The sequence below is a fragment of the Felis catus genome, chromosome D1 (assembly GCF_018350175.1).
Source record: "Felis catus isolate Fca126 chromosome D1, F.catus_Fca126_mat1.0, whole genome shotgun sequence".
In the NCBI taxonomy this organism is placed as follows: Eukaryota; Metazoa; Chordata; class Mammalia; order Carnivora; family Felidae; genus Felis; species Felis catus.
In genome coordinates, this window is record NC_058377.1 from 58,516,115 (window position 1) to 58,539,474 (window position 23,360).

Genomic DNA, 23,360 nt, shown 5'->3' on the forward strand with positions numbered 1-23,360 from the left:
CCAGCGCTGTGCTTTATGTTTGCAAGTTCTCAAAATCCTCACAGCAGGAGGGGAGGCGAGCCCTATTTATTAACCCTGCCCTCAAGACAGGGCAGCCAAGGAGGGTAAGTACCTTGGCCAAGGTCACAGGGCTGTGAGATTCAGAGTCGGAGCTCACATCTGGCCAGGCCCCACATTCTCCTGCCCACCCCAGAGGAGGCAGTGTCTGTGTTTGCTTAAAGGGAGAGTTTGTCAGTTGGGAAACCAAGGGAAGAAGGAGCTTACAGGTTTGTAGTCACAGAAGGACAGTCGAGGGAGGTTATGTGGTCTCCACCCAAACGGTCAACTACTGTCCATTTTCCATCCTAAATCTCTGCCTCCTCCTCCCTCTGGGCAAAGCCACAGCCCTAGTCCAGGCCCAGGCTTCTTTCCCTGGTCATTGTAGCCACCATTGCCTCCCAGGGCCTGGCCCCCAAATCCTGATGCTCCTATAGCCTGTCAAGTATTTCAGCCTCCTCAACTAGAGAAAAAACTGAGGCCCCAAGAGGCTCACTGACCTGGCTCACACTAGAGCTGTAATTGGACTTCAGGATAGCCTCCTAACTCTCCAGCCCTTGCTACCAACCCATGCCCTGTGCCTCTGCAGCATGCTCCCCAGTTTCCCTCCTGTCCTCACTTCACAGGAGACTCCTTCTCCCTCCCTTGCGGTGGAAAGCTCTTATCATGTGTGGGAGCTGAGGGCACTTCTGGCCACAGACTTTGTTGGGCTGTGTCACAGCAGTTTCGCCAGAGCAGGAAAGGGATTTTCCAGGGACTCAGCTCCAGGTCACAATGGCAGGGCTGAGGACCAGGAGCAGACAGGGAGGTGGAGATCTGGGCCCCATACTCACAATTCTGGTCCTTGGGGTGAGGGGTGGACTAAGGAAAGGTGAGACTCAGAACTTCCCTCAGCCCAGCGCCCCAGTCTGTCCTCTGGCTCCCAGGGCTGCCAAGATTCAGAGGGACAAGCCAGGAAAACTTTCAGATGAGGGTGGGGGCCCTGAAGGCCAAGGGCATTGGATATACTCGTACCTGATCCCTCAGCAATGCATCCCATCCTTTTAGGGACAGGTGAAGAAATTTAGGCCAGAGTCATACTTTGACCTTCCAGCAAGCAGAAAATGGGGTGCCGGGGTGGGGGTGGGGGTGGCAGGCAGTGCTGGAGAAGAGCTGTGCTTATTACCCCAGGGCCCAGCACCAAGGTGAGGGTTATCTCTTACCTGGCCTGGGAAGCCAGACCCAGCCTCAGTCTCCACAGCAAGAGGGCGTTTAGAGTCCCCAGTCCAGCCTTCCCCTGGAAAAGGAGGCTGGAGAGTAGGAGGGACCCAACTCCCACCCCATCTCTTGCTTTCTCATCATCTTGGTGTGTCATCCAAGTCCTGGGTGAAGTGGGGTTGGTTGGCTCAGGGGACAGCCAAGTTTGAGAAGCCAAACCTTGACATGCAGCTAAGAGTTGGCAAATAGGGACACCAAGTGGACCCTGGTAGTCCAAGGGAACATTTCCTTGGGAGCACGGATGATGTCCACTAGGCCCCTACAGTGAACAAACTGTTTTAGACTTTGGCAACCCATGGTGCTCCAGAAAATTCCTCCTGATGTACAGCCTGTCTCTTTCCCTCCTCTCTCCTAGAACAGGGAAAGCTTTGTTTCCTAGGCCCTAGGAAGTCCCCTCCCTTTCCTACACACCTCAGAAGCCTCAGAAAGAGAAGCCTGTGCCCTGGAGAGGCAAGAAAGAGGCAGGGAGAGATCAAATCTCAAGGCATGTCTGCCCAGCTTCTCTGGGCAGGAGTTTTCTGTGCTGCTAACTGAGCCAAAGGTCCATGGCTTGTGCACAGGAGAAAGGCCTCTGCCCACAGACAAGATGGTGATCTCACTTTGCCATCCTGCTGTGGCCCCAGCCTTAGGGAGCCCTGGCCGGGTTGGGCAGGGGTCTGGGAGTAGGAGTAGTGGCACCTGTGGCCTCAGGGGAGCAGCAAGAGCAAACATGAGCTGGGCCTTCTGGAGTCCCATCCTGACCAGCCGCCTTTATCCAGCAGGTCTGGGGCTCCCACAGGCTGTTCCTTTCCACACCTCCCCAGACTCCACCAAACATCAGTAGCTGGTTCTTCAGCCTCTCTTTGGGACTCTCCCATTAGCATTTAAACGTGTCCCCTTCTTCCACCTTTAAAAAATATACCAATACCCAGAGAGCCCAGAATTAAAAACCTTACCTCCCTGGGGCCTAAGTCCCCACCAGGTATCTCCTGTCACAATCTGGCTCCTGTGGGGAGCTCAATCCAATCAGACCTCGTCCTGTTCTCACCATGTCCACGAACCAAGGACTGCTGCAGTCCTGACCCTGTGGCAGCACCTGGCCTTGTGGACCATCCTGCCCCTCACTCCCTTTCCCTCACTTGCAGGACACTGCAGTCTCCTGGTCTCCTTCCCACCTCCTTGGCAGCGCCTCTGGGGCAGCCCAAGAGTCTGCCCTGAGCCCTCTCTCCTGGTCCAGTCCTGGTGCCAATGCCTACTTGAGTGCTTCTAAATATTCCTGTAGCCCAGGTCGGTCTCTCGACCACTTCAGGCCTTCACATTCCAGACGCCCAGGGGGCTGTATCACAGTTGTCTCCTGGGCTGCTCCTCCGGTTTCCCCACCCAGCTGGCCCTAATCTGTTGACCCACATCTTGTTACCAAGTCCTAGCAATTCCATCTTAGGACTCTTAGATCCTGCCCCCACATCCTGGCTTCCACCACCTCTTGCCTGGACAGCTGCAACAGTTTCCATGCAGAATTCCTGCTCCAGCCTCCACGCTGTGACCAAGAGCAAGCTGACCAGCTCCCCTTCCTAAATGCCTTAGAGGTTCCTTGGCATCTCTGGCAGAAGACTGATGGCCTCCAAGAGCACGTGTAGCTGTCTTCTGCCCACACCCAATCCAGTCTCCACACCTGGCACCTTCAACTTCCAGCTTCTCCAGTTCCTCGTAGTTCCCCTGGGCCTTTGCACATGCTGTTCTCTCTCTGCAGACGTTTCCCTTTCCCACGTTCGCCAGCTCCCAACAGGTCAGTCTGACCCCATCCATCTCCCAGGCTCCACTTCCTCTAGAGCTGTGCTGTCCAAGATAGGAGCCACTAGCCGCATGTGGCTATCGAGCCCTTGAATATGCTAGTTCTTATTAAGATGTGCTTTAAGTGTAAAATACCAGATTTCAAAACAAAAAAATTAGTGGTTCACGCATAATTTTTATACTGACTTTATACTGAAATGAAAATAGTTATACTGGCTTAAATACATTATTGATACTAAGCTTATCTTTTTCTTCCTTTTAAAAATGCGGCTATTAGAAAATTTTAAATTACATATGTGGTACATACCATATATATCTATTGGACAGCACTACCTCTAGGGGCTTCAGTGAGAACCTGATGAAGTGAGGGGCCTCCTCCAGCCCCACTTCACCCGCTGTCCCCAGGCCTACCTGCCACAGAGCCAACACTGCGAGGGGAGGGATGGCCTGTCCCACACACAGTACCTGACACACAGCTATTTGGTGAATGGCCAGATGACCTGGGAAGAGACACAGGGAAAGAAGCTCCTCATGACACGACTTTCCCACCTTTTATTATCCAATAAATGGATGGGAATAGAGACAAAGACAGGACAACAGCAAAGTTTCAATAAATAAGAGAAACAGGGATGGCAGTGGGGCCCATGCCTGCACGACCCCACATAAATAACCAGGTTGCTGAGCCAGAGTGGACATAGGGACTGGGCTGGGCAGTCGCCCGCACTGCCCAGGCTGGGGGACAGACACCAACACCACAGGGACACACAAACCACTGAGGCCAGGGGCACCTTACCAGCCCCTCACCCACGCCTCTCCCCAAAAGCTCCTGAGATCTTGGGGTGGCTATGCAGGCTGGCACCTTGTACTACAGCCCTGCCCAGGTCAAGACTGTGGTACCAATTTCAATAAAAACAGCAGGGTGGGGAGCAGATACATGCATTAAGCCCCTTCTTATAGACAGAGCCAGGGATGGGCCGCCCCATGGGGGCCTGAAGGCAGAGGCCTTAGAAGCCGCAAAAATGGGGCCAGATAAAGCTACTAATGGGAGGGGTGGCAAGGAGTCAGGCTCTCCCCTCACATGACCCGGGCCAGAACCTGCCAAGTAACTGGAGAAGCCCTGAGCCCTGAGATGCCTTTCTTTTCCCACTTCATGGTCAGAAGAATTATAACCAGGTGATGGCCAGGGACTTGCCCATGGTTAGAGCCTGGGAACTCAAGTCTCCAGCCCATGGCTTTTTGTTGCTCCTTCCCTTTACAGGGCCCACTAGAAGAGGCGGGAGAGGTCCGTACTAGGGCCCCGTACAGAGGCAAGGGCAGCTAATTACCAAGGTGTGGGGCCAGGAGCGCCAGGCAGAGGGCCCCTCCCCACCAGGCCAAGGCCTTGCCACTTAGTGGTACAGAGGATCCTGCAGGGTCCCAGGATCTGGCCAGGCTAGGGCACAGGGCATCCTTCAGAGAAAAAACTGGGTGGCAGGGACAGGGGAGGGGCTCTCAACCTGCTCCTGCACACAGCACCCGCCAGCTGGCCTGCCTCCTCACTGGGGCGGACGGCTCCCACCTCCAGGCCTTGGCCTTTGCTGTTCTGTCTGCTGGGCCATTGCTTCTTGGTCCTCACACGCCCAGCTGCAGCTCTACCTCCTCCAGGAAGCCTTCGGAACCTCCCAGGGCAGGGCTGCCATGTTCTCAGATGAGATAGACCATCAGATGACCAGGTTGCTCTCATTTAGCCGGACCACATAGCGGTTCTCCTGGGAGACAAGGTGAGGGGTCAGAGTGGAGTCAGGGGCTTCTGTACTCCCTGCCCAGGGCCCCCTGGACCTCCACCAGCGCCCTATTTGCAGTCAGGGTCGGCCCAGGTGCCAACTGACACTTTCCCCTCTAGCCCTCACCTCAGCCTTGTTCTCTGCTGGGGGCTTCAGCCACTTAGTATGGCTTCCGCCACTTCCCAGCAGTGCCTGCTGCTCATTGGGGAGGCCAGGTTGTGGGGAGCCAGGGAGAGCACCCCCTGAGGGCCCAGCCTCTGTGACAGTCTTCACTTCAGAGGCCGCTGAACTTGACCGTTGCTCAGGAATTCGGGCCACTCGGAACCTGTGGTGGTGGAGTGAGGAGTGGTGGTGTGATGATTCCATTAAAGACAGAACCACGGGTCTAGAAAGGGCAACACCCGCCAGGATCCCACACCAAGTTCATGGATCGGAGTCTGAGCCCTTCCTATGCCCTCCCACCCACAGATGAGCTCCCAACCACTCTGAACCCTAGGCTGTAGGTAAACAATCCTTTGGCCTGAGGGGCCCAAGGTGTGATGGAGGCCAGGACCCTGCCCTGGCGCCCAAGGGCTCGTGTGAGACACAGCATAGCTGGAAGACCTGACTTCTCTCTGACAACCCTCCTTCTGCCCAGAGAGGCATACTGAGGCCAGAGAGGGACCAGTCACCAACCAGGATGTTTAGGGCTCAAATGGGGCCCTGTCTCTCCCACCCTGGCTGTAATGTCTCTCCCCGACCTTCCAGTATCTATGCCCACCTCACCTGCCCACAGACAAGATGGTGATCTCGCCCTGGCGTCCTGCCTTGGCCCCAGCCTTGGGTGCCCTGGCCGGGTTGGGCAGGAGTCTGGGAGTAGGAGTAGTGGCAGCTGCGGCCTCAGGGGACAGCAGCACCTCAGGCCACTTCTTCTGGCTGCAGCGGGAGCAGCAGGGGCCAGAGAGTGAAGCCAGGCCCTGCACTGTGTGGAGGTGATGACGATGTGGGCAGACGTGTGGCATGCTGGGGGGACCCGGCGGCAGCCTACAGCGGGCACAGGGGGAAGTGGTCACTAGGGCAGGCCAGCCCCAGCGGGTCCCAGGAGGTAATAAAGGGGAATCGTGAACATGAAAGGGAACATACCCAAGTGGTGAATCCCCAAGGAGGCAGGCTGATTATCTGTGGGTTTGGATCGCCTGCCCACTCACCTGGGTACGGGCCTGTGGCTGGTCTGCACCAGCTGTTTGCTGTGATACTCCTTCAGCAGCTCCTCCAGGGCCGCGGCATTCTCTGTTGGGCAGCTGTGGTCAGAACCCAGCTCTGGGCCACAAAGGGGTGCTCCCCGTGCACCCACACCCCACCCCACCCCAGGCCTCGTGCCTTTTCCTCCACCCCTCAGCCACACTGATGAGAGAGGGCCAGGCTGGCCCCAGGTGTCTCGGTGGGAGGGGCGGAGCAGAGAGGAGACCATCCTCTCCCCAGCATGGGGATGGGGTCAGACCTCCCCTCACCTTTCTTCTCAGTGATCAGGCGTACTAGGACCCCAATGGTGTCCTCATTGGCGTCCTCAGCCCGGTAGGCGGGGTTGATCCCTGTGGAAGAAAAGCAACAGCCATGGTCCTGGGGAAGTGGAGGGTTGATTGGGGGGGGGGGGGGGGGGGAGCGGGGAGGGGCGGGCGGTGCTCCAGACTTGACTCCAGATTTAACAGCTATGCCAAGATGTGGCAGCAGAGGGCACCGCAGGCCTTCCTGTGAGTTGTGCTGCAAGCCTGGGTGTTGATGCAGTGGTGGCACTCCAGGCCTCAGCTTAGGCTCTACAAGCTCATTATCACTGCTCCCTGCAATTGGAGGGTGAGGGGGGCCACCCCTTCTGGGGCCTATCATCTCCCCTGCACAGCCTCAGGTAGCTGTGGGCTGTCTCCCTGCCCAGAACCCTGGACAGTTCTCGGGCACACTCTGCCATTCCGGGCTTATCACACTTCCCCACACACCACCCTGTCCATATGTCTGAGGGCCCTCAGGGCCCAAACCTCAAGAGTGTGAGAATAGGCCACGTAATCAATCCTGGGCCAGTGGCAAACAGCTCCTAGGACTTGCACCCAGGCAGCAGCCAGCAGCTGAAGGAGAACCTAGGCTAGGAGAAAACAAGTGCAGTCCCAGACAAAATGGCCTGAGCTGCCATCTTCCTGCCTGCCTAAAGCCCCTGTGCACTTCCTGTCCCTGCCAGCCTGCAGCGTCAGGAGCTGGGAAGGGCTCTGGCCAGTCCCGGGCAGCCTGTGGCACAGGCATGGGAAGCACCGGTTCGATCTTAACTTGGCCGCAAGGCTCTGTGGGCAGTGTGTGTGCATGGGGGGCCCTGCCCTATTGGCCTTCAAGGGACGGTGCAGGGAAGAGAAAAGGTGCCCAGGACCCGGGGATGGGGGGAACACATCTCTCCCTCTGGTTCCAGGACTCCTAACTCAAACCATGGCCTGGAGCTGAAACCTGAGCCCCTCGTGGGGTCTGCCAAGGACAGCTGCCCTGCCAGCCACTCAGGTCAGAGGTCAACCTGAGAAGGCAGTCCGACCCTTGAACCATATACATACAACTGCAGTCCCCAAAGAGTTCAGATCCCTACAGCCGGACAGGGCCTCACCCAGGACCAGAATCCCACTGAAGCCACTTGCCCTCTGCTGTGCCCCCGTCACCACCTCAGGCCACTTCATCTTTCCTTCCACTCTGTCACTTCGCACGGTCTCCTCTGTAGCCGCACGCACACCTCCAGGAAGCCCTCCTGGTTAGCCCTCTGCAGGTCCCTCCCTGTCAGTCCCTCTAGGCCAACAGGTTCCCTTGCGCAGCCGCCAGGCTGAGCTGGGCTGAGCTAGACCCTACCCTCTGGCCTCCCCACTCAAGACCCCAGGCTGAGCCTCACCGCTGCCTCCACCTCCAGGGCCGGGCCCAACCTCCTTGTGGGCCGTGCAGTGGTAGCCTTTCCGCTTGAGCAGGTTGCACACCAGGATGCCCAGCAGCCCCATGAGGCAGAAGACAGGTACGATGGCAATAACCGCATACTGGGCAGCTGTCTCCTCAGGGCCACCTGCCCGCGTGCCATTCCCAAGCTGCCGCGTATCCCCAGCGCTGCTGGCCCCTGCTGCCACCTCCACACCACGTCGGGCCCGTCGTCCCCGCTCTGAGCACCACAGAGGATGGAGGCATGGAGGAGAGATGGAGGCAGAGAGGCCCAGGGCCTGGGTTAAATGGGAGGGGGTTGGGGGCACGAATGTGTCCAGAGCCGCCTGCTGCCCACTCTCCACCGTGCTGGGGAGGCAAAGGCCAATTCACCCTACTTGTTCTTGGCCATCTTATCAGCCTGAGCAAGGCCTCCTCAGACCTCAGGACAGCCAGACCCTCAGCCCCCTGTCCACCCCTCATTCTGGGGTGAACACAGTACCTAAGCACATGCCTGGGCCCGTGGACACCGGATCCCACCCCCCACGACTGGCCGATTAATTAGTTTCCTCAGAAAGTGACTGACAACAGGCGAGAGGTGTGTGCGTGTGTGAGTGTGAGTGTGCGCTCACACGCATCTTCATGTGCCTCTCTTTGACGGGAGGAGGACAGGGGACAGGCAGGGTGTTAGCTCCTCAGGGCCTCAAGCCATGGCTGCCACCTGCCGGATGGGTCCTGCCACTCAGAAACGAGGAGAGCAGACACTGCCAGCGGAACAATTGAACACGCGTTGCCGGACGCCCTCTGGCTGCGCACCCTTCCCTGGGCTCAGGCAAGCTCACTGGACCCCCACCAGTCCTGCCCCCCATCTGTCACTCACCATAACAGCTGCGAGTACCCAGAGGTGTCCAGGAGCATGGCTGACAGGAGACAAGGGGGACCCCTGAAGCGGCAAACCACCTGCAAAGAGAGAAGACATCACTAAGGCCTAAAAACTATCCTTAAGAGAGGCTCCTGCCAGGCACACTCACTGGTCCTGACCCCTCCCATTTCACAGATGGGAAGGCAGGCCTGCTCAGGGGGTGGGTGAGGCTGGGACCCTAGGACCCAAAGTCCTGGTCACCTAGCCATGAGCCCTCAAGTCCCACCCCATGGCTCACCCAGGCTGGCAGTCTCCACATAGGGTGTCTCGAGTCGCTGTGCCTGCCTGGGCCTCCAGCCTCCCTCGAGGGCTGCAGCGAGCGTGGGGCTGGCACGGGCCAGGGCCCCATGAAGCAGAGAAAGTGCCGGGGGGACAGGACCTGCATAATGTGCCCTGCCCCAGGTCCTGTGGGAGGGAAAGGATGAGAACAAAGCCGGGAGCCAGGTCTGGGGAACCCGCCCCTGGCCCTCAACGGTCTTCCCAGGACAGGGCAGCTCACCAGGCTGGGCTCCTCCCCAGGTGGGCACCGCCAAAGGGTCCTTGATGTTGGAGTGGCCAGAGGCCAGCGCAGCAGCTGGAAGAACAGCAGGCAGGACACACTGAGAGAGCAGAAAGTGCTGGGATATGGCATCTCTGGGCCATCTATCCACCACCCACTTCCTAATGTCTCAGGAGTGGGGACCACTGACCACACAGGGCCAGCCCCCAGGTTTCAGGGACCTTTTCTAACCTCAATCCCTCATGTTCTGAGTAAAACCTGCCTGTCCCATACCTGCTGCATCACCACTGCCTAGGTAGAAAGAAAACCACATCGGCTTCTGGAAAGTGCTGGAAAACCCCAGACGGAGCCAGATCAGGATCTCAAGCCCTTGGGTCCCTGAGTCACATCCACTCCAGCTAATCAGGACGATAAAGAGGAAATGCTTCCGAATTCCTCTCTCAAGTTCTGTCTCCCTTCCTGTGGCTGTGGCCCCACCACCACGGCTGGGCCTGTTGTTAACCAGGCCCTGTTCATCATCCCTGGGGCCAACCAAGTCTGCAGCCAGTGCTTCCTGTTCTGGGCCCTCAGCAGAGTGTTTGGGACAACTTCCTCCATGACCTCTCCACACAAGGCCGGCCAGCTCACACTCCTACACCCACACGGGGCGGGATACACCTCAAGGAAGGGATCTCAACTGGCCTCCCCCAGCACATTCCACTGACAGCTCCCTCTGCACCTCACTCCAGGAATCAACTATCTGCCCTGAATCCCTCCTGCTGCGGGCAGATTCCCCCCACCCCCAAACCTGTCCTCCAATTTGGCCCAACTTGGGGTAACAAGCACAGAATAGAGCCAGCTGCCCTGGAGGGCAGAAGGAATGTCACACAGGAGGCTCTGGGACTCTCCCCAGGCCCCAGCCCTGGCTCCCAACATCTGCCAAGCCCTAGGAGGACTCCTGCACCAAGAGCCACACAGGCCAGGAGGTGTTTCCTAGGGTTGGACTGCCTCAATTTGCAAAGGAAGAGGTGTGTAACCAACCCTAGCATGGCAGCCGGCGTGGGGTTCCTGAACTCAGAAGGGCTGGGGTGCAGGGTTCAGTACTCCCAGGTCCCATCCCCAACTCACCACAAAAAGGCAGGACAAGGGCCAGTGTGGCAGGCTCAGCTTCATCCTCGGGCCCCAGGAGTCACCAGCCTACAACACACATGGAGGGAAGGCTCAGCAGGAGATGGGAAAAGGCAGGCAGCTGCTGTCCTCCTAACACTGTTTCCAGGACAAGACTGGATGGGAATTTGCAAGGTATTGCTGGGCAGGCAACACTGGGGTGGTTTGGCCTACACTCACCGCACCTCTCCCTCCCCCCACAAACCTGGGTAGAGATGGGGGTGCCCTGTGTGGGGCTGGCCTCCCAGGGCAGCAAAGGAGGGGGACAGAGGGCTCTGCCAGGCTTGGGGGACTTCCCAGAGGAGGAAGGGCTTCCTTTCCCTTCCATAAATAGCCATGTGCATGGGGACATGGGCAGGGGGGCCCTGGGAGGAAGGAAGTGTGCAGCAGCAGTCCTGGGGGTGGGGGCTGAGAGGGCCTGCAATCCCCCCATGCCCAGACTCTGCACCTCATTTCCAGCTCCCAGGCTCCTGCCACTTGGACCTCCTGTGGGCCCAGCCCCTTGGCTTCTCTGCCTTCACTCTTGCTGTTTCTGCTCCAAGGAAGGTACTTTCCCTCAGCCATCAAAGCCAAATACGAAGGCAGCTCTGTCCAGAAGCTTCTCGAGATTTCATTTCCCCCCCACAGCCGGGATCAAAGCGCCTGCATGTCTCCCTACTCACTGCCCCCCATCACAGTCCCAGTCCCACCACAAGTCCCACTCCCCAGTGGGCAGTCTTCTCCACCGAAGGATGTGGAAGGACATGTCCAACACTGGGAGGGGTCTGACTGCATCTGTGGGTCAAGAGCAGACCGCCTGCTGCCATAGCAACCAGTGTTCAGCCTTCTGTCCTCTCTCTCAGGCACCTACCACTGTGTGTTGGGCATTGCCCTCGGCACAGGAAACAGAAGACGACAGACACTGTCCCCATCCTCAGAGAGTTCACATCCCTGTTGACCATACCAATGGTCTACAGATGAACAGGGAAATGCCCCCCTGCCAGACAGCGGGAAGTGCCAACAAACCATGAGGCAGGGTGAGGGCGCCGCGTGGGATGGCCGCTGGCCTGAGGCTGAGCACCCAGGCTCCAAGCATGGGGTCCTCTGGAGAAAAGCCTCCAGCCAGTGGGCAGGTTGGAAGAGCAGGAAGGAGGATTCAGTTTAGACAAATGGAACTGTGGCAAAACAAGAGAGTTCCATAACTTTTTTCCAGGAGACCTGGCTTCCGGCTCAGGAGGGTGAAGGAAGCTGGATTTGTCAGGCCTCAGCCACAGGCCATATAGCTTCTGACCCCCAAGGGGCAGCCAAGCCACTGGCCCAGGGCCCCCAGCAGATTGAGGGGACTCTACCCGGAGCCCCGTGCTGCCCGATACCAAGTCTGGTGGGAGAAGCAATACCTGCCGTAAACCCTAGGTCATATGAGAGCCCCTCGGGGGCACAGGTGGCCCGGCCTTCCCACGTGGAAAAGGAGCCAGAGGAAACTGATCCCCCTACACAGACCTCGGTGGCAGCAGCCAGGGGTTCGAATTACATCACAAGGGATGGGGAGGGGCGGCAGGCACAACATCCTCGGGACTCTCCAAGTCACTCTTGGCCCAAGGCCAGCTAAGGGGAAAACCTAGGACAGGAGAAGGTCGGGCCACAGCATAAAGGCCACACCCTGGTTGTCTGTATCCAACAGGTAGCATACTCAGACCCATTCCCTCACTTGTCCCCTCCTCTAATTTGGTCACAAGTCTTCCTTTCCAGTTTCTGGCCCAAAGTGTCCCTTCCCCTGCCCAGGCCGAGCTCCCACTCAAGCCCCGCCCCCCCCATGAAGATCCTTCTTCATAGGATCTAACCCACGGACTTGACCACAAGCCCCAAGGCCTCAGGCTGACCCCACAGGGGCTGGACCAGGGGTGAAAAGAGGCACAACAGCCACAGAAGAGAGGACCCCAGTCCCACTCCTGGCCCTGACTGGCACCTGCTGGGTAACCTGAGCCCACAGTGAGGGGCTGTACAGCTGCTCACCTCCAGGCCGATGGGGAACCGTGATCTTGAGACTTCCAGGAGGAAAGTCTTCCAGGGGTCCAAAGGCCCAAACTCAAAGCCAGCAGGGGCCCACTCAGGCATATTCACAGACACTCGCCGCCTAGCGCCCTGACGCCTTCTAATTACGTGCCTTCTAATTACCCCAAACTGGTACTTACTCCAGTCTGGCCGCCGGAGTCTGCTTACAGCTGCACTCCCAGCCCCCTCACTCAGCTAGATTGAGCCCCCGATGAACCTGTCCGGTCAGGCGGCCCATGGTAGGCCACCCAGAACCCCCTCCGTGTACACACAGGGCAGCACCTGCCGCTCTGACCTGCCCCTCGGCACCCCCTGTCCCACCAGGACTCCAGCATCTCTAAGCCCGGAGTCCTGAAATCTTGACTGAAAAGCAAGTTCAGATCAAAGCCCCTCGGCTGGCTGAGTGTCCGTGAAGGCTCCATCCCCACCTCTCTGCCTAGTCCTAAGGCCAGGAAGTCAGTGACCTTCCAAGGCCTCCAGAGAGCCTCCTGGAAGAAGGCTGTCAAGGTAGCTGAGCAGACCCAGGCCCACAGCAGGGAGCCTCCTCTCAGGGCCCAGTGCTCCAGACAGAGGAGAAACACCCAACAGGGCCCCAGGGGCAGAGGAGGAAGTAAGCCTAGAGGCCACTCCTCCCAGAAGTCTAACCTGGGCCTGTCCCCATTGCCACCAACTCCCTGTGGGACCGGAGCCCCTGCTACACCTTGCTGGGTCTCAGTATCTTCATCTGCAAGATGGGGATATTTGTCTCCCAGGGCAAGACCATGATTAGGTTTAAATGAGGTAACAAGCCTAAGGAAGGTCTTGTGATTTCCTCCCCATCACTCCCTTCTTTCCCTCTGCACCTTGGCTCAGGTTTGTAATTAAGTATTTGTTTGCTTACTTGTTCAGCGCTGCTCCCCCTACCCCACCCCGACAGCAGCAAGGGCAGGGATGTCTGCCTCATTCACCACAAAGCCCTCCCCCAGCAGTGTCTGGAGCCGGAGGCCTCCACAAAACAGGTTGAGGGGGAGCAAGCTTCCTAACATGCAACCCACCCCCATCTCCAAAAATGCCCAAACAATTAGAACCAGAAATTCCCTGGAAGAAAACCAACTAACCAGGGCAGCGGAGCCCCAGGGACATGCAGCCCTGGAGGCCTCAGAGAAAGAGGAAGCTGTGACACCACCCAGGTCTCCACAGCTTCCCCTTTCCCAGAACTGAAGCTTTGTAGGGTCATGAGGCCCCAGCCTGGGGCCCTCCTCTCCACTTACTCACTCTCCAACCTCAACCTGGCCTCCTACTGAAGCTCCACTGAATCTCCAAGGGCCCTTGCCCTTGGCCTCCAGTTCAGCCCCACCTGCAGCCTAGGCATCCTTACACTGGGATCTGGCCCCTGCCCCTTCCCCCAGCCATTCTGAGCTTCTTTCACTCCCCTACACTTGCCTCTCCTACCCAGAAACCCTTCCCATCACCTGGCCAATACCCACTCTTCCTTCAGAGCTCAGCTCAAGGCCCCTCACCTCCTCCTGGAAGCCCCCCACCGCTACCTTCCCTTACATAGTCATCATCCACATGTAACCTACCCGGCCCCTTCCCCACAACCTGTGTGCCCAGTACGCAGCACAGGGCCAGGGCCCTGGTAAGTGAGTAGATATATGCTGAACTGGGGATGGGATGGGTTTGAAGGAGGGGGCAGGGATCAGGAGAGCACCTAGGTTCTGTCAAGGCTGGGTGGGCCGAGACCAGGATCTCCGTTAAGGAGCCCAGAGTCTGGGTTAGGCAGGAGGGGAGGGGGGGGGGGGAGAGTTGAAACTGGATCTGAACCCCTGGGCTAACTTGGGGAGAATCAGTCTGCCTTGCTCTGCTCCTCAACTGGCTCTGTGGCTGTGGACACCCCTGCTCCCATCAAGACAGAAGGCTGCTGTGAGGCTAAGAGAATTCACCTTAAATATGCAGCACAAGGCCTGGCGCACAGAATGAGCCCTCAGTAAGCATTCGCCATGCCTCCGTTTCCCCATGTATAAATTATGGAGCAGGGAATGACACACACTTGACAAGCAGGTGTGAGGTACAAAAGAGATTCTTCTCTATTTATGCTTGGCCCAGAGCCTGTACACAGGAGGTGCTGAATTAGCCATGGTGAGGCTCTGGGAGGTAGGGGGGTATAAGAAGGGAGAGAGGTCTGGAAAGATAGGTGGGCAGAGCCCAGGTCACACCAAGACTTGGATGCAAACTGAGAAGCCTGCACTGCCTTAAGGGCCTGTGGGAGACTTGAAGGGTTAGTGGGCGGAGGAGAGGTATGGAACAATTTGCCTCTCAGAGGGCTTCCTGGGCTGCCTGCCAAGAAGGCTGGACTGGGGAGACAGAGGTGAGAGGCAGGTCCCCACCTGGAGCAGAGGGTGGGAGGCAGGTACTTGTGTTTCCCAGCGGTGGCTCTAGGGCCTATGGACCTCCCTGCAGCCTTCAGAGGCTAGAGCTGCCGGGAAACACAGCTGGGCACAGGCCTTCCTTGACCACTCGAGGCGGCAAGACAAAGGCCGCCCATCAATGGTTAGAAATCCAGGTTAGTGAGGAACCCAGTGGTTCCCTGGCAACTGGGGCTGAAGTAGGGCAGTGGCCACAGTGGGTGGCGGTGAGGGCAGCTAGGCATGCCTCCTTTCCATCCTCCACCCTCACGGGGAAGCCAACTGGCCCTCATTCCCTCGGGCCAGGCCCTCAGTTGCCCCTACTCCTTAGGAGTATCCCTGTTTCATACAGGAGTACTGATGCATAGGGGCACTTGTACCCCAATGTTTGTAGCAGCACTCTCAACAATAGCCAAATTATGGAAACAGCCTAAATGTCCATCAACTGATGAATGGATAAAGAAATTGTGGTTTATATACACAATGGAATACTACGTGGCAATGAGAAAGAATGAAATCTGGCCCTTTGTAGCAACGTGGATGGAACTGGAGAGTGTGATGCTAAGTGAAATAAGCCATACAGAGAAAGACAAATACCATATGTTTTCACTCTTATGTGGATCCTGAGAAACTTAACAGAAACCCATGGGGGAGGGGAAGGAAAAAAAAAAAAAAGAGGTTAGAGTGGGAGAGAGCCAAAGCATAAGAGACTGTTAAAAACTGAGAACAGGGGCGCCTGGGTGGCGCAGTCGGTTAAGCGTCCGACTTCAGCCAGGTCACGATCTCGCGGTCTGTGGGTTCGAGCCCCGCGTCGGGCTCTGGGCTGATGGCTCAGAGCCTGGAGCCTGTTTCCGATTCTGTGTCTCCCTCTCTCTCTGCCCCTCCCCCGTTCATGCTCTGTCTCTCTCTGTCGCAAAAATAAATAAAAAACGTTGAAAAAAATATATAAAATACTTTAAAAAAAAAAAAACTGAGAACAAACTGAGGGTTGATGGAGGGTGGGAGGGAGGGGAGGGTGGGTGATGGGTATTGAGGAGGGCACCTTTTGGGATGAGCACTGGGTGTTGTATGGAAACCAATTTGACAATAAATTTCACATATTAAAAAAATAAATAAATAAATAAATAAATAAATAAATAAATAAATAAATAAAAAGACACAGACTGAAAATAAAATGATGTATCAACCAAAGAAAGACAAAATGGCACTGTAGCACATAAAACATTGAAGCAAATAGCATTTAGTAGAAAAAAGAACATTACTTTAAATACATATGCTATTTATAAAAAAAAAAAAAAAAAGGAGTATCCCTGTTTCACACCTGGGTAAACTGAGGCCACGGGAGATCACTTGAATGGGTCACACAGCCAGTGTGTGGTGATGCAGGGGCCCAGGTCTGTCTGATTCTGCCTCCTACCTCACTCCTGACCCCTCTTAATCCTAGAGCCTAGCTTAGGGTCCAGCATATAACAGATAGTCTCTGAGTGTTTACCAACCAGATGGCAGAGGCTAGGGAGGTAGTGGCATACAGAAGTGGCTCACTGAGAGGCTATTACAAAGCCCCGAAGCAGGCCCCAGGGAAGGAGGTACTGCCCCCATTCCTGGGGGTCTCTGGGGTTTGCCTCCACCCACACTAACTTGCATATTGCCCTGTGTACCAGCTCCTGTGGGAAAAGGCAGTGGCACCTTTGAGAAGCAGGAAGCCCAGGAAAGGCTGGGAATTCCCAGGGGGCTGAAGAGCAAGTCCCAGGGTGGAGCCCAGCTCCTCAGGCTGCTGACAGGCTGAGGCCTAGAGTTGTACAGAGGCTATGTCAGGGCCACTCAGTGGGAAGGGCACCCCCGTTCCCAGCCCAGCCTTGGGCAGCCTTGGTCTCCCGGGCACAACCCTTGGGTAAGGACTCCATGCGTGTGAACCCCAAATCCCACACCAGGGCACACCAGACAGCAGCTGCTCCCCGGCCCACCCCGGGGGCTGGGCATGGTTCTGCCCCTCAGACCTCCAGGCTGCTCCCGGGCCTGCACTTCAGAGGCTCAGGGAAGTGATGGGGGCAGGTGGGGCTGAGGGAGCTAATTGGCCCTTGAGGCTAAGAAAAGGGCTGAGGTGGCCAGACTGGGCCAGCCCCGCTCCTCCCAGTCTGGTGCAGTTCAGCTGCAAACCCGATCCCTTACCTGAGCTGAGTCTGGGGCTAGGGAAGGGGGGCACTAAACCAGACAGTCATCTCTGGGGCAGAGCTGGGCCTCCCCAAACCCCCTAAGCACTTACTGCGCGCCTCAATCCCATCCCAGGCCTCAAAGATGGCATCCCAGGCTTCACAGATGAGAAAACTGAGGCTCAGAGAGACTAAGGAGTACCCTGTAACAAGTCGGTCTCAAAGGAGACAGGGTTAACCCACCCAGTGGTGAGGACAGGCAGCCCTTGTCCTTGCCACCCCAGGCCTGGCACTTCTGCTCCTATAGGCCCTCTCCAGCCTGACACCCAACCACTTAGCACCCTGGGCTTCCTGCAGGGAGACCGAGCCAGCCCTGGGCCGTCTCCCTGGCCCCAAGGCAGGATGGCAATGGCCCACTCACTCATGCTACTGCTACTTCTTCCTCTGAGAAGCCACCTTTGCCGCCAACCCCAGCTGCACACTCGGTACCAATCACCGTACCGTGCTCAATCACAGTCTGCTCAGCACAGGCCCCCCGTCACCCTGACCTAGGCAAGACTTCACAAGAGACTGAGGGCAGACCACAGGCCCAGCCTGCCCTGTCCTCAGACTCCTCTAGACCTGAGGTGCGGGGGAAAAGAACCCTCTCCCCAGCAATTCTAGGTCAGGCCCCAACCCATGGAGACTGAGGACTGGGGTCAGCACAAGGCAGGAGGTTGGGTTCCAGAACAGTTACTCCTGGTTCAAGCTGTTTGTCACTTAGTGACTCTGTGACCTTGGGCAAAATACTTACCCTCCCTGAGCTTTCGGGGTCTCCTCTGCAAACAAGGGCTCTGGTCCCTGTCTCTGGGGATGCTGCAGGGATAAGTGGAGCCACTGTAAACAGGGCTGACCAGGGCCTGGCCTGACCAAACCTCTCCTGAGGATCAGTTCTCACCACAACCCACAAGGGCCAGAGGAGGAGCCAGGCTCAGAATTAAGCAGCATCCAGCCAAGGTCATCCAGTGGCTTTGGAGCAAGCAAGGGTGCTTTGGGGAACCAAGCATCAGTCCCAGCAGCATGGACAAAGGAGCCTTGGCCTCCCAGGGAAGCCCGTGGGTGCCCACTTCCCAGCTGCTATACCAGGCCTGTATCCACCTGCTCCCATGCCAGCTAAAGCCACAATCAGGAAGGTGGAAGGGTGCTGAGCAGTCAGGACCCAGCCCCACAACCCCAAGCTTCAGTTTCCTCCTCTGTAATTTGGGATAGTTGTGTTTCTTCAGCTGACCTCCTGGTGTGGCTGGAGGATCCAGAGTTCACAGGACAACAGTGGCTCTTCTTACAATCAGGCTTCAGCCTAGGTGCCACCTCCTGCAGGAAGCCTTCCCAGCCTCCCTGTCTGGGTGGACCCTCCCCTCTCCTGACCCCTTCAGCCACCTGTGATCTCCCTGGAGGGAAGGAGGGAGGGAGGGAAGGCAGGCAGGCAAGCAGGCAGGCTGGTGGGCACATAGGGGCACCAGGCCACTCCCTGAGCTCATTGCTCCTTCTCACGGTGACTACAATATGCAGATCCAAGTTTAGATCCCTCCTTCCTTCTCCCACCCACACACTCAGACCCCGCTTCTAACTGGCTGCAGAGGCCCCTCCATCCCTCTCTCTGTGCCAAGTAGCCAGGGCACACACTCACAGCCACATGGGCAGTTTATTTATAGAGCTCTCATCTTTCCCAGGATGGCTTTCCAGGCAAACAGACCTGGGTTAAGATCCCAGTTACACTAGGGTCTTGCAAGTCCCTTCCCCTCTCGGGGCCCTCTTTTCCCTACCTATACCTAGAAGGGACTGCTGACCCTCAGGGCATAAAGCTAAAGATGTGAGAGCCTTGGGGTCCTAATCCCAGGGCTGAGCACACAGTAGGGATGCAGCCCTGGGTCCCTCCTGTCCTCCTTGCAACCCCAGCCCCAGCCAGTGGCACTAGGGCCAGGCCCAGTCACCCAGGGCCTCCGCAAAGAATGGGTACTGAGCTCTGCCAGAGACCGGTCCCAGCAACACTCAATCCTGAGTGGGGGTGGGGCGAGATGGGCCCCGCTGGCTGACCTCAGGCAAAACCCCGCCCTCTCTGGTGCACCCCTCCCACCCACCAGGCAGAAGGGCCAGCCCCATAACAAAGGGGGTCTGGCCTTATCCAGCCAGGCCAGGTGCTGAACAGCCCCACTACTTCCTCCTCCCAATGCAGGTAGCCAGCATGATCTTTCTGTGGAAACGGATGCCAGACAAACCTTGCCTCCACTTGGGAGACAGGGCTGGGTAAGAGCTTGGGCACCAGACTCCAGCACCACGGTTGTGTGACTCAAACTAGCACTGGTCCCTTCTGCCCTTTGAGTTTCAGCTCCCCAGTAAGCAGCCTGGGAAGGAATAAGATCCTCTGTCAGTACGGTTGAGACCTGAGCCCAGGGCCTGGCAAACAGCAGGGAATGTGCTGGCCCTGAATGAGAGCCTTGTCTGAGGAGGGCCCAGACACCAGATGTTCCCCTTCAAAAAAGGATGGTCATGGGTCTTCACCTCTAAGCCCCCCAGCACACAATAGGCCCTCAGCCTACAGTGGCTGTCGTTCCTCAGGAAGAGGCCTGGCCGGCACCGATATGGCACCAATATGGCAAGACAGGGCAGGCTGCTGACCAGGCCTGCCCTTCCCAGCCGGGTATGTAGTGCCCATGAGTGTCCCACACCTGTGCCCATTCCCAAAGGTGAGGGGACAGGAGGGGGGGACACCTGACAGGTGGACCACAACAATGGAGAGGGGCTAACATTGGGCTGGGAGGGCTTCCTGGGTGAGGGGAAGCTGTACCCTGAATGGCCAGGAGGGTTCCAGAAAGGGGAGACAGCAAGAGCAAAGGCAGACTCGAACCAAGGCACACGGCAGGGAGAGATGAAGGTGAAGACGTAAAGTTCAGAAGGTCTTCGAAGGAAAAGTGCTGATGCTCAGATGAGGAGTCTGGACTATGTTATGCAGGCAAAAAAAAGTAAGTTGCCTTAGGGAGGATGATCTGACAGTGCGTGGAAGAACTGGAAATGGAGGCAGAGAGGCCAGTACGGGAGTCTGGGGCAGGACAGCAAGGCCAGAGTGGAACAACAGAGGGAGGCCTGATTTTGTGAAGGTGTGTCTGGAGTCTGCTTCCAGTCTTGGGCCACGTCCAGTCTGCCGGGGAACATGTGGCAGGACAGAAGGAAGAAAGGTACCCTGTTTGGAGGGTAGAATACCAGGTTTCTGGACGCCTTGGGTAAGTCCCAGCACTTCTCAAACCTCAGTCTCTCCCTCTGTAAAATGAGGCTGACTCTATGAGCAGGCGTGGAGTGATGACTGCCCCTCAACGTCTCCCCTCCTTGGCCAAACATAGGTACCTCCCTCCAGCAGCTATCCCGTCAGTCCCAACTGGGGCCATATGTGGAAACCCACCCTGGCCCCACTGTCATTCTGGGAGGTCCAAGTTCCCAGAAAGCTTTAGCCTGGGCAGGGCACAGGGTAGGACTGGGAGGGCCTCCACCAGGGCTAGGATGAGAAGAGGAGGCTATCCCTTCCCCTCTTCCTCCCCCCGCCCCGGGCCCAGAGCTCTTTCCCTGTTTGCTGGGGATAGAAATAACTCAGGCTCAGCCCCAGGAGACCAAGACAGCTATTCTGATCAGCCCCAAGAAGCACAGCCCCAGTCATTCCAGGGAGGACCAAAAGACACCCTGACCCCCCAGCAACAGCCCTCGGCCCAGTGGCAGCAGTGGTCAGAACTTGCGGGGCCTCTGGGAAGAATGGGGAGACTGAAGGACCGAGAGGGTGGGGCAACCCCAGGTCACCCCCAGCCTGCCCCCACACCACAGCTTGTGGGTAGATTTGGGAAAATACGCCCAGAGCAACTCTAAATAGCGGAACAGAGCCTCTCCGGTATGGTGAAGGTCAGCTGGGACTCTCAGTTATCCTTGCCACCCCTGGAGCCTGGGCTGTGCTGCTGACTCCTGACACTTTTTGTAGCTGTGTGGATGCTCCCAAAGCCAGTTGCAGACTCTAAAAGGCAAGAGACAGGCCTCTCTGGTGACCTCCCGCTAGGGGTGAGAGCTGGGGGAAGGGAAGAGGAGGAACAGGAAGACCACATAACTTACCCACCCACACAGACACGTGTACAAATACACACTACCCTCAGAACTCACAAAGGCACACTCTGGCAAGGCCATGCTTGCCAGTCCGGGTTTGAGAGAGGGAAGCCTACATAAGCCATGAACAGATATTCGAAAGATAGGTGGCCCTCTCCAAGCATCTCACAGGGTTTCAGAGGCAGAAGACCTGAATTCCAGTCCTGGCAGTGTCCGGACTCAGCATGACCTTGGGCAAGTCACTTTGCTTCTCTGAGCCTCAGTTTCCTTCTCTGAAAAATAGTCCTATCTCAGAACCACTGCGAGGATTCAACAAGAGTACACCACAAAGTGTTCAGCATAGCACCTGGTACTGTCCCCCTGCCCTCAGCCCCAACACAGAATGCGACCAACATTTTCAGAGCAGGACAGAACTTCCAGATCCTTTAGCAGATACCTCCTCACCCCTCCTGGTCTAGAGAGCCCAATTTCCATTCTGCCCTGTATGGACCCAACAGACCCTCTTGTGGGGGGTGGGGGCCTCAGAGGGTAGCCCAGATGGTGCTTCAGCTCTCCAGATCAGAGACCACTCGTGGGGAACAACTCCATGCCCCCTCTCCCCCAACAAAGGGAAATGAAGGAGACCGGGGCCACAGAGGTCAATGTCTATGGATCGGAATTCTGGGCTTTGTCAGAGAAGCTGTACTTCCATCCCTGTCGCCAGCAGCCCCTGGGCCATTGTGTCCCCAGCAGCCAACCTGCCCCCACCCCCCACTGCAGTCTTTCTGCCTGGAGGGAGGGAGGGGAGAACAGAGGCGGTTGACCCAAAAACAATAGAGGATCCCAAAGTGATGATTCACAGTCCATTCACAGCCCAACACCTCAGTGTGCAGAAAGGGAGACTGAGGCCCAGTGGGGGCAGGGTCTGAGAGGAAGATAGGCCCAGTGAGAATACAGGTTACTGGGGACAAAGCTTTGCCAGGCATCTGGGACCTCGGTGTGTGAGTGTGTTTGGGAGGTGGAGCCTGAGGCTACCTCAGCGCCCCTCAGCTGCTGCCAGAAGTGTCAGTCATCTCAGCAGATGTCACCCAGCCTTGGCCTCCTCTCCCTCTGCCAGAGTAAGTCACTCAGGGTCCTCCCGGCTGACTAAATTGAGATGTTGAGAGGCACCCTCTTAGGAACAGCTCTGGAGCCGCCCCTGGCCTCCCCTCCTCCCCTTCCCTCTTTGTACGGCAGGTGGTTGAGGTCCCTCCTCTTTCTGCCTCTTACTCATTCTCCTGAGGCTTGGACACACACACCACACACACACATACACACACACACACACACACACACACACACACACTACTTGGCCCCACGAGCACACTACGGCCCCAGTGATTTGGAGGTTGGTTCTCCAAATCAGTTAGGGTTCCTCTCTGTTTCACACTCACATTAGGGAGTCACTCTGGCCCTGCCCTGGTCTCGTTCCAGGCCACATACACTCTCAGTGACCCCAGTGACCGGGGTCTCACAGTAAGCTGGGGTCACGGTCACCCGCAAGGACCTGGGGTCTCTCTCACACAATCACACGCACTCACTCGGCCTGTCAGAGATACACAGAGCCCCTCTGTGTCTCCCGCTTGGTCCCGGCGTCACTGCCCAGTGTCCCGGCCACACGTTCTCCCGGGCTGGGCCGCCTCACGCGCCGTGTCACCCACAGTCACGGGCTGACACCGTTCAGAGCTCCCCCCCGTCCGGCCGCCCCGCGCCGCAGCCGTCCCGTCCCGCACCCGTTCCTGGTCTCGGTCCAAGTTTTCCAGGCCGGGGGCGTCTCCGGGGCCCGCCGACTCCTCAAACTGCAAGTCCCGCGGCTGCTTGGCCCCCGCGCACGGCCGGGCCTGGAGTCGCGGCTAGAGGACGCGCAGCTCCCGGGGCAGGGGGCTCAGAGAGCGGCAGGGACCTGTGCGCGGAAGACGCCGGGACAGGACGCGGGGGAGGGGGGTGCGCAGAGCCGGGGCTGCGGCATCCGCCGCCCCGGCCAACTTCCTCAGAGACTCGGGTCCGCACCACTCTGGCCCCGGCCGCGGGAAGCAGACCCCGGGCTGAGGCCCCACGCGCCCTCCTTACCTGACCGCCCCGCAGCAGCTCCAGCAGCTCAACCCCTCGGAAGACTGGCAGGCCGGGCCCGGCTCCGCGAGCGCACCGGCGGCCGCGCAGGCTGCGCGCCTTTTGAATGAATCGCCAGCCGGGCCGGGAAGGTGCGCAGCCCCGCCTCCGCGCGTCATGGTCTCCGGCCCCGCCTCCTACGTCAGAGCCCGGGCTCGAGCCCCCAGGTCCCCACCCCCTTGAGGCCGCGTAGGGCCTCGCGTTCTCCCTTCGGGCCGCGCCGCTCTGTTTCGCCATCTCTCGCGCCCCCCG

General features: G+C 57.8%; 1 protein-coding gene across 3 annotated transcripts; it reads right to left on the bottom strand.

The window, feature by feature from the left end:
* Nucleotides 1-3,595: 3,595 nt before the first annotated feature.
* On the bottom strand, nt 3,596-23,360 carry RELT (RELT TNF receptor). Of its 3 annotated transcripts, none has more exons than XM_011286616.4 (11): nt 23,070-23,360; nt 10,262-10,330; nt 9,155-9,229; nt 8,894-9,060; nt 8,614-8,693; nt 7,717-7,974; nt 6,317-6,397; nt 6,014-6,095; nt 5,592-5,849; nt 4,953-5,151; nt 3,596-4,811 (listed from the first exon to the last, which is right to left on the bottom strand). In XM_011286616.4, the coding sequence occupies exons 1-11, from the start codon at nt 23,343-23,345 to the stop codon at nt 4,764-4,766; spliced, it is 1,593 nt and encodes a 530-aa protein (XP_011284918.2). In that variant the 5' UTR covers nt 23,346-23,360; the 3' UTR covers nt 3,596-4,763. The 3 variants fall into 3 exon arrangements, with proteins under 3 accessions (XP_011284918.2, XP_044894702.1, XP_003992797.3); XM_045038767.1 differs by lacking the exon at nt 23,070-23,360 and adding an exon at nt 17,659-23,061; XM_003992748.6 differs by lacking the exon at nt 23,070-23,360 and adding an exon at nt 12,293-15,157.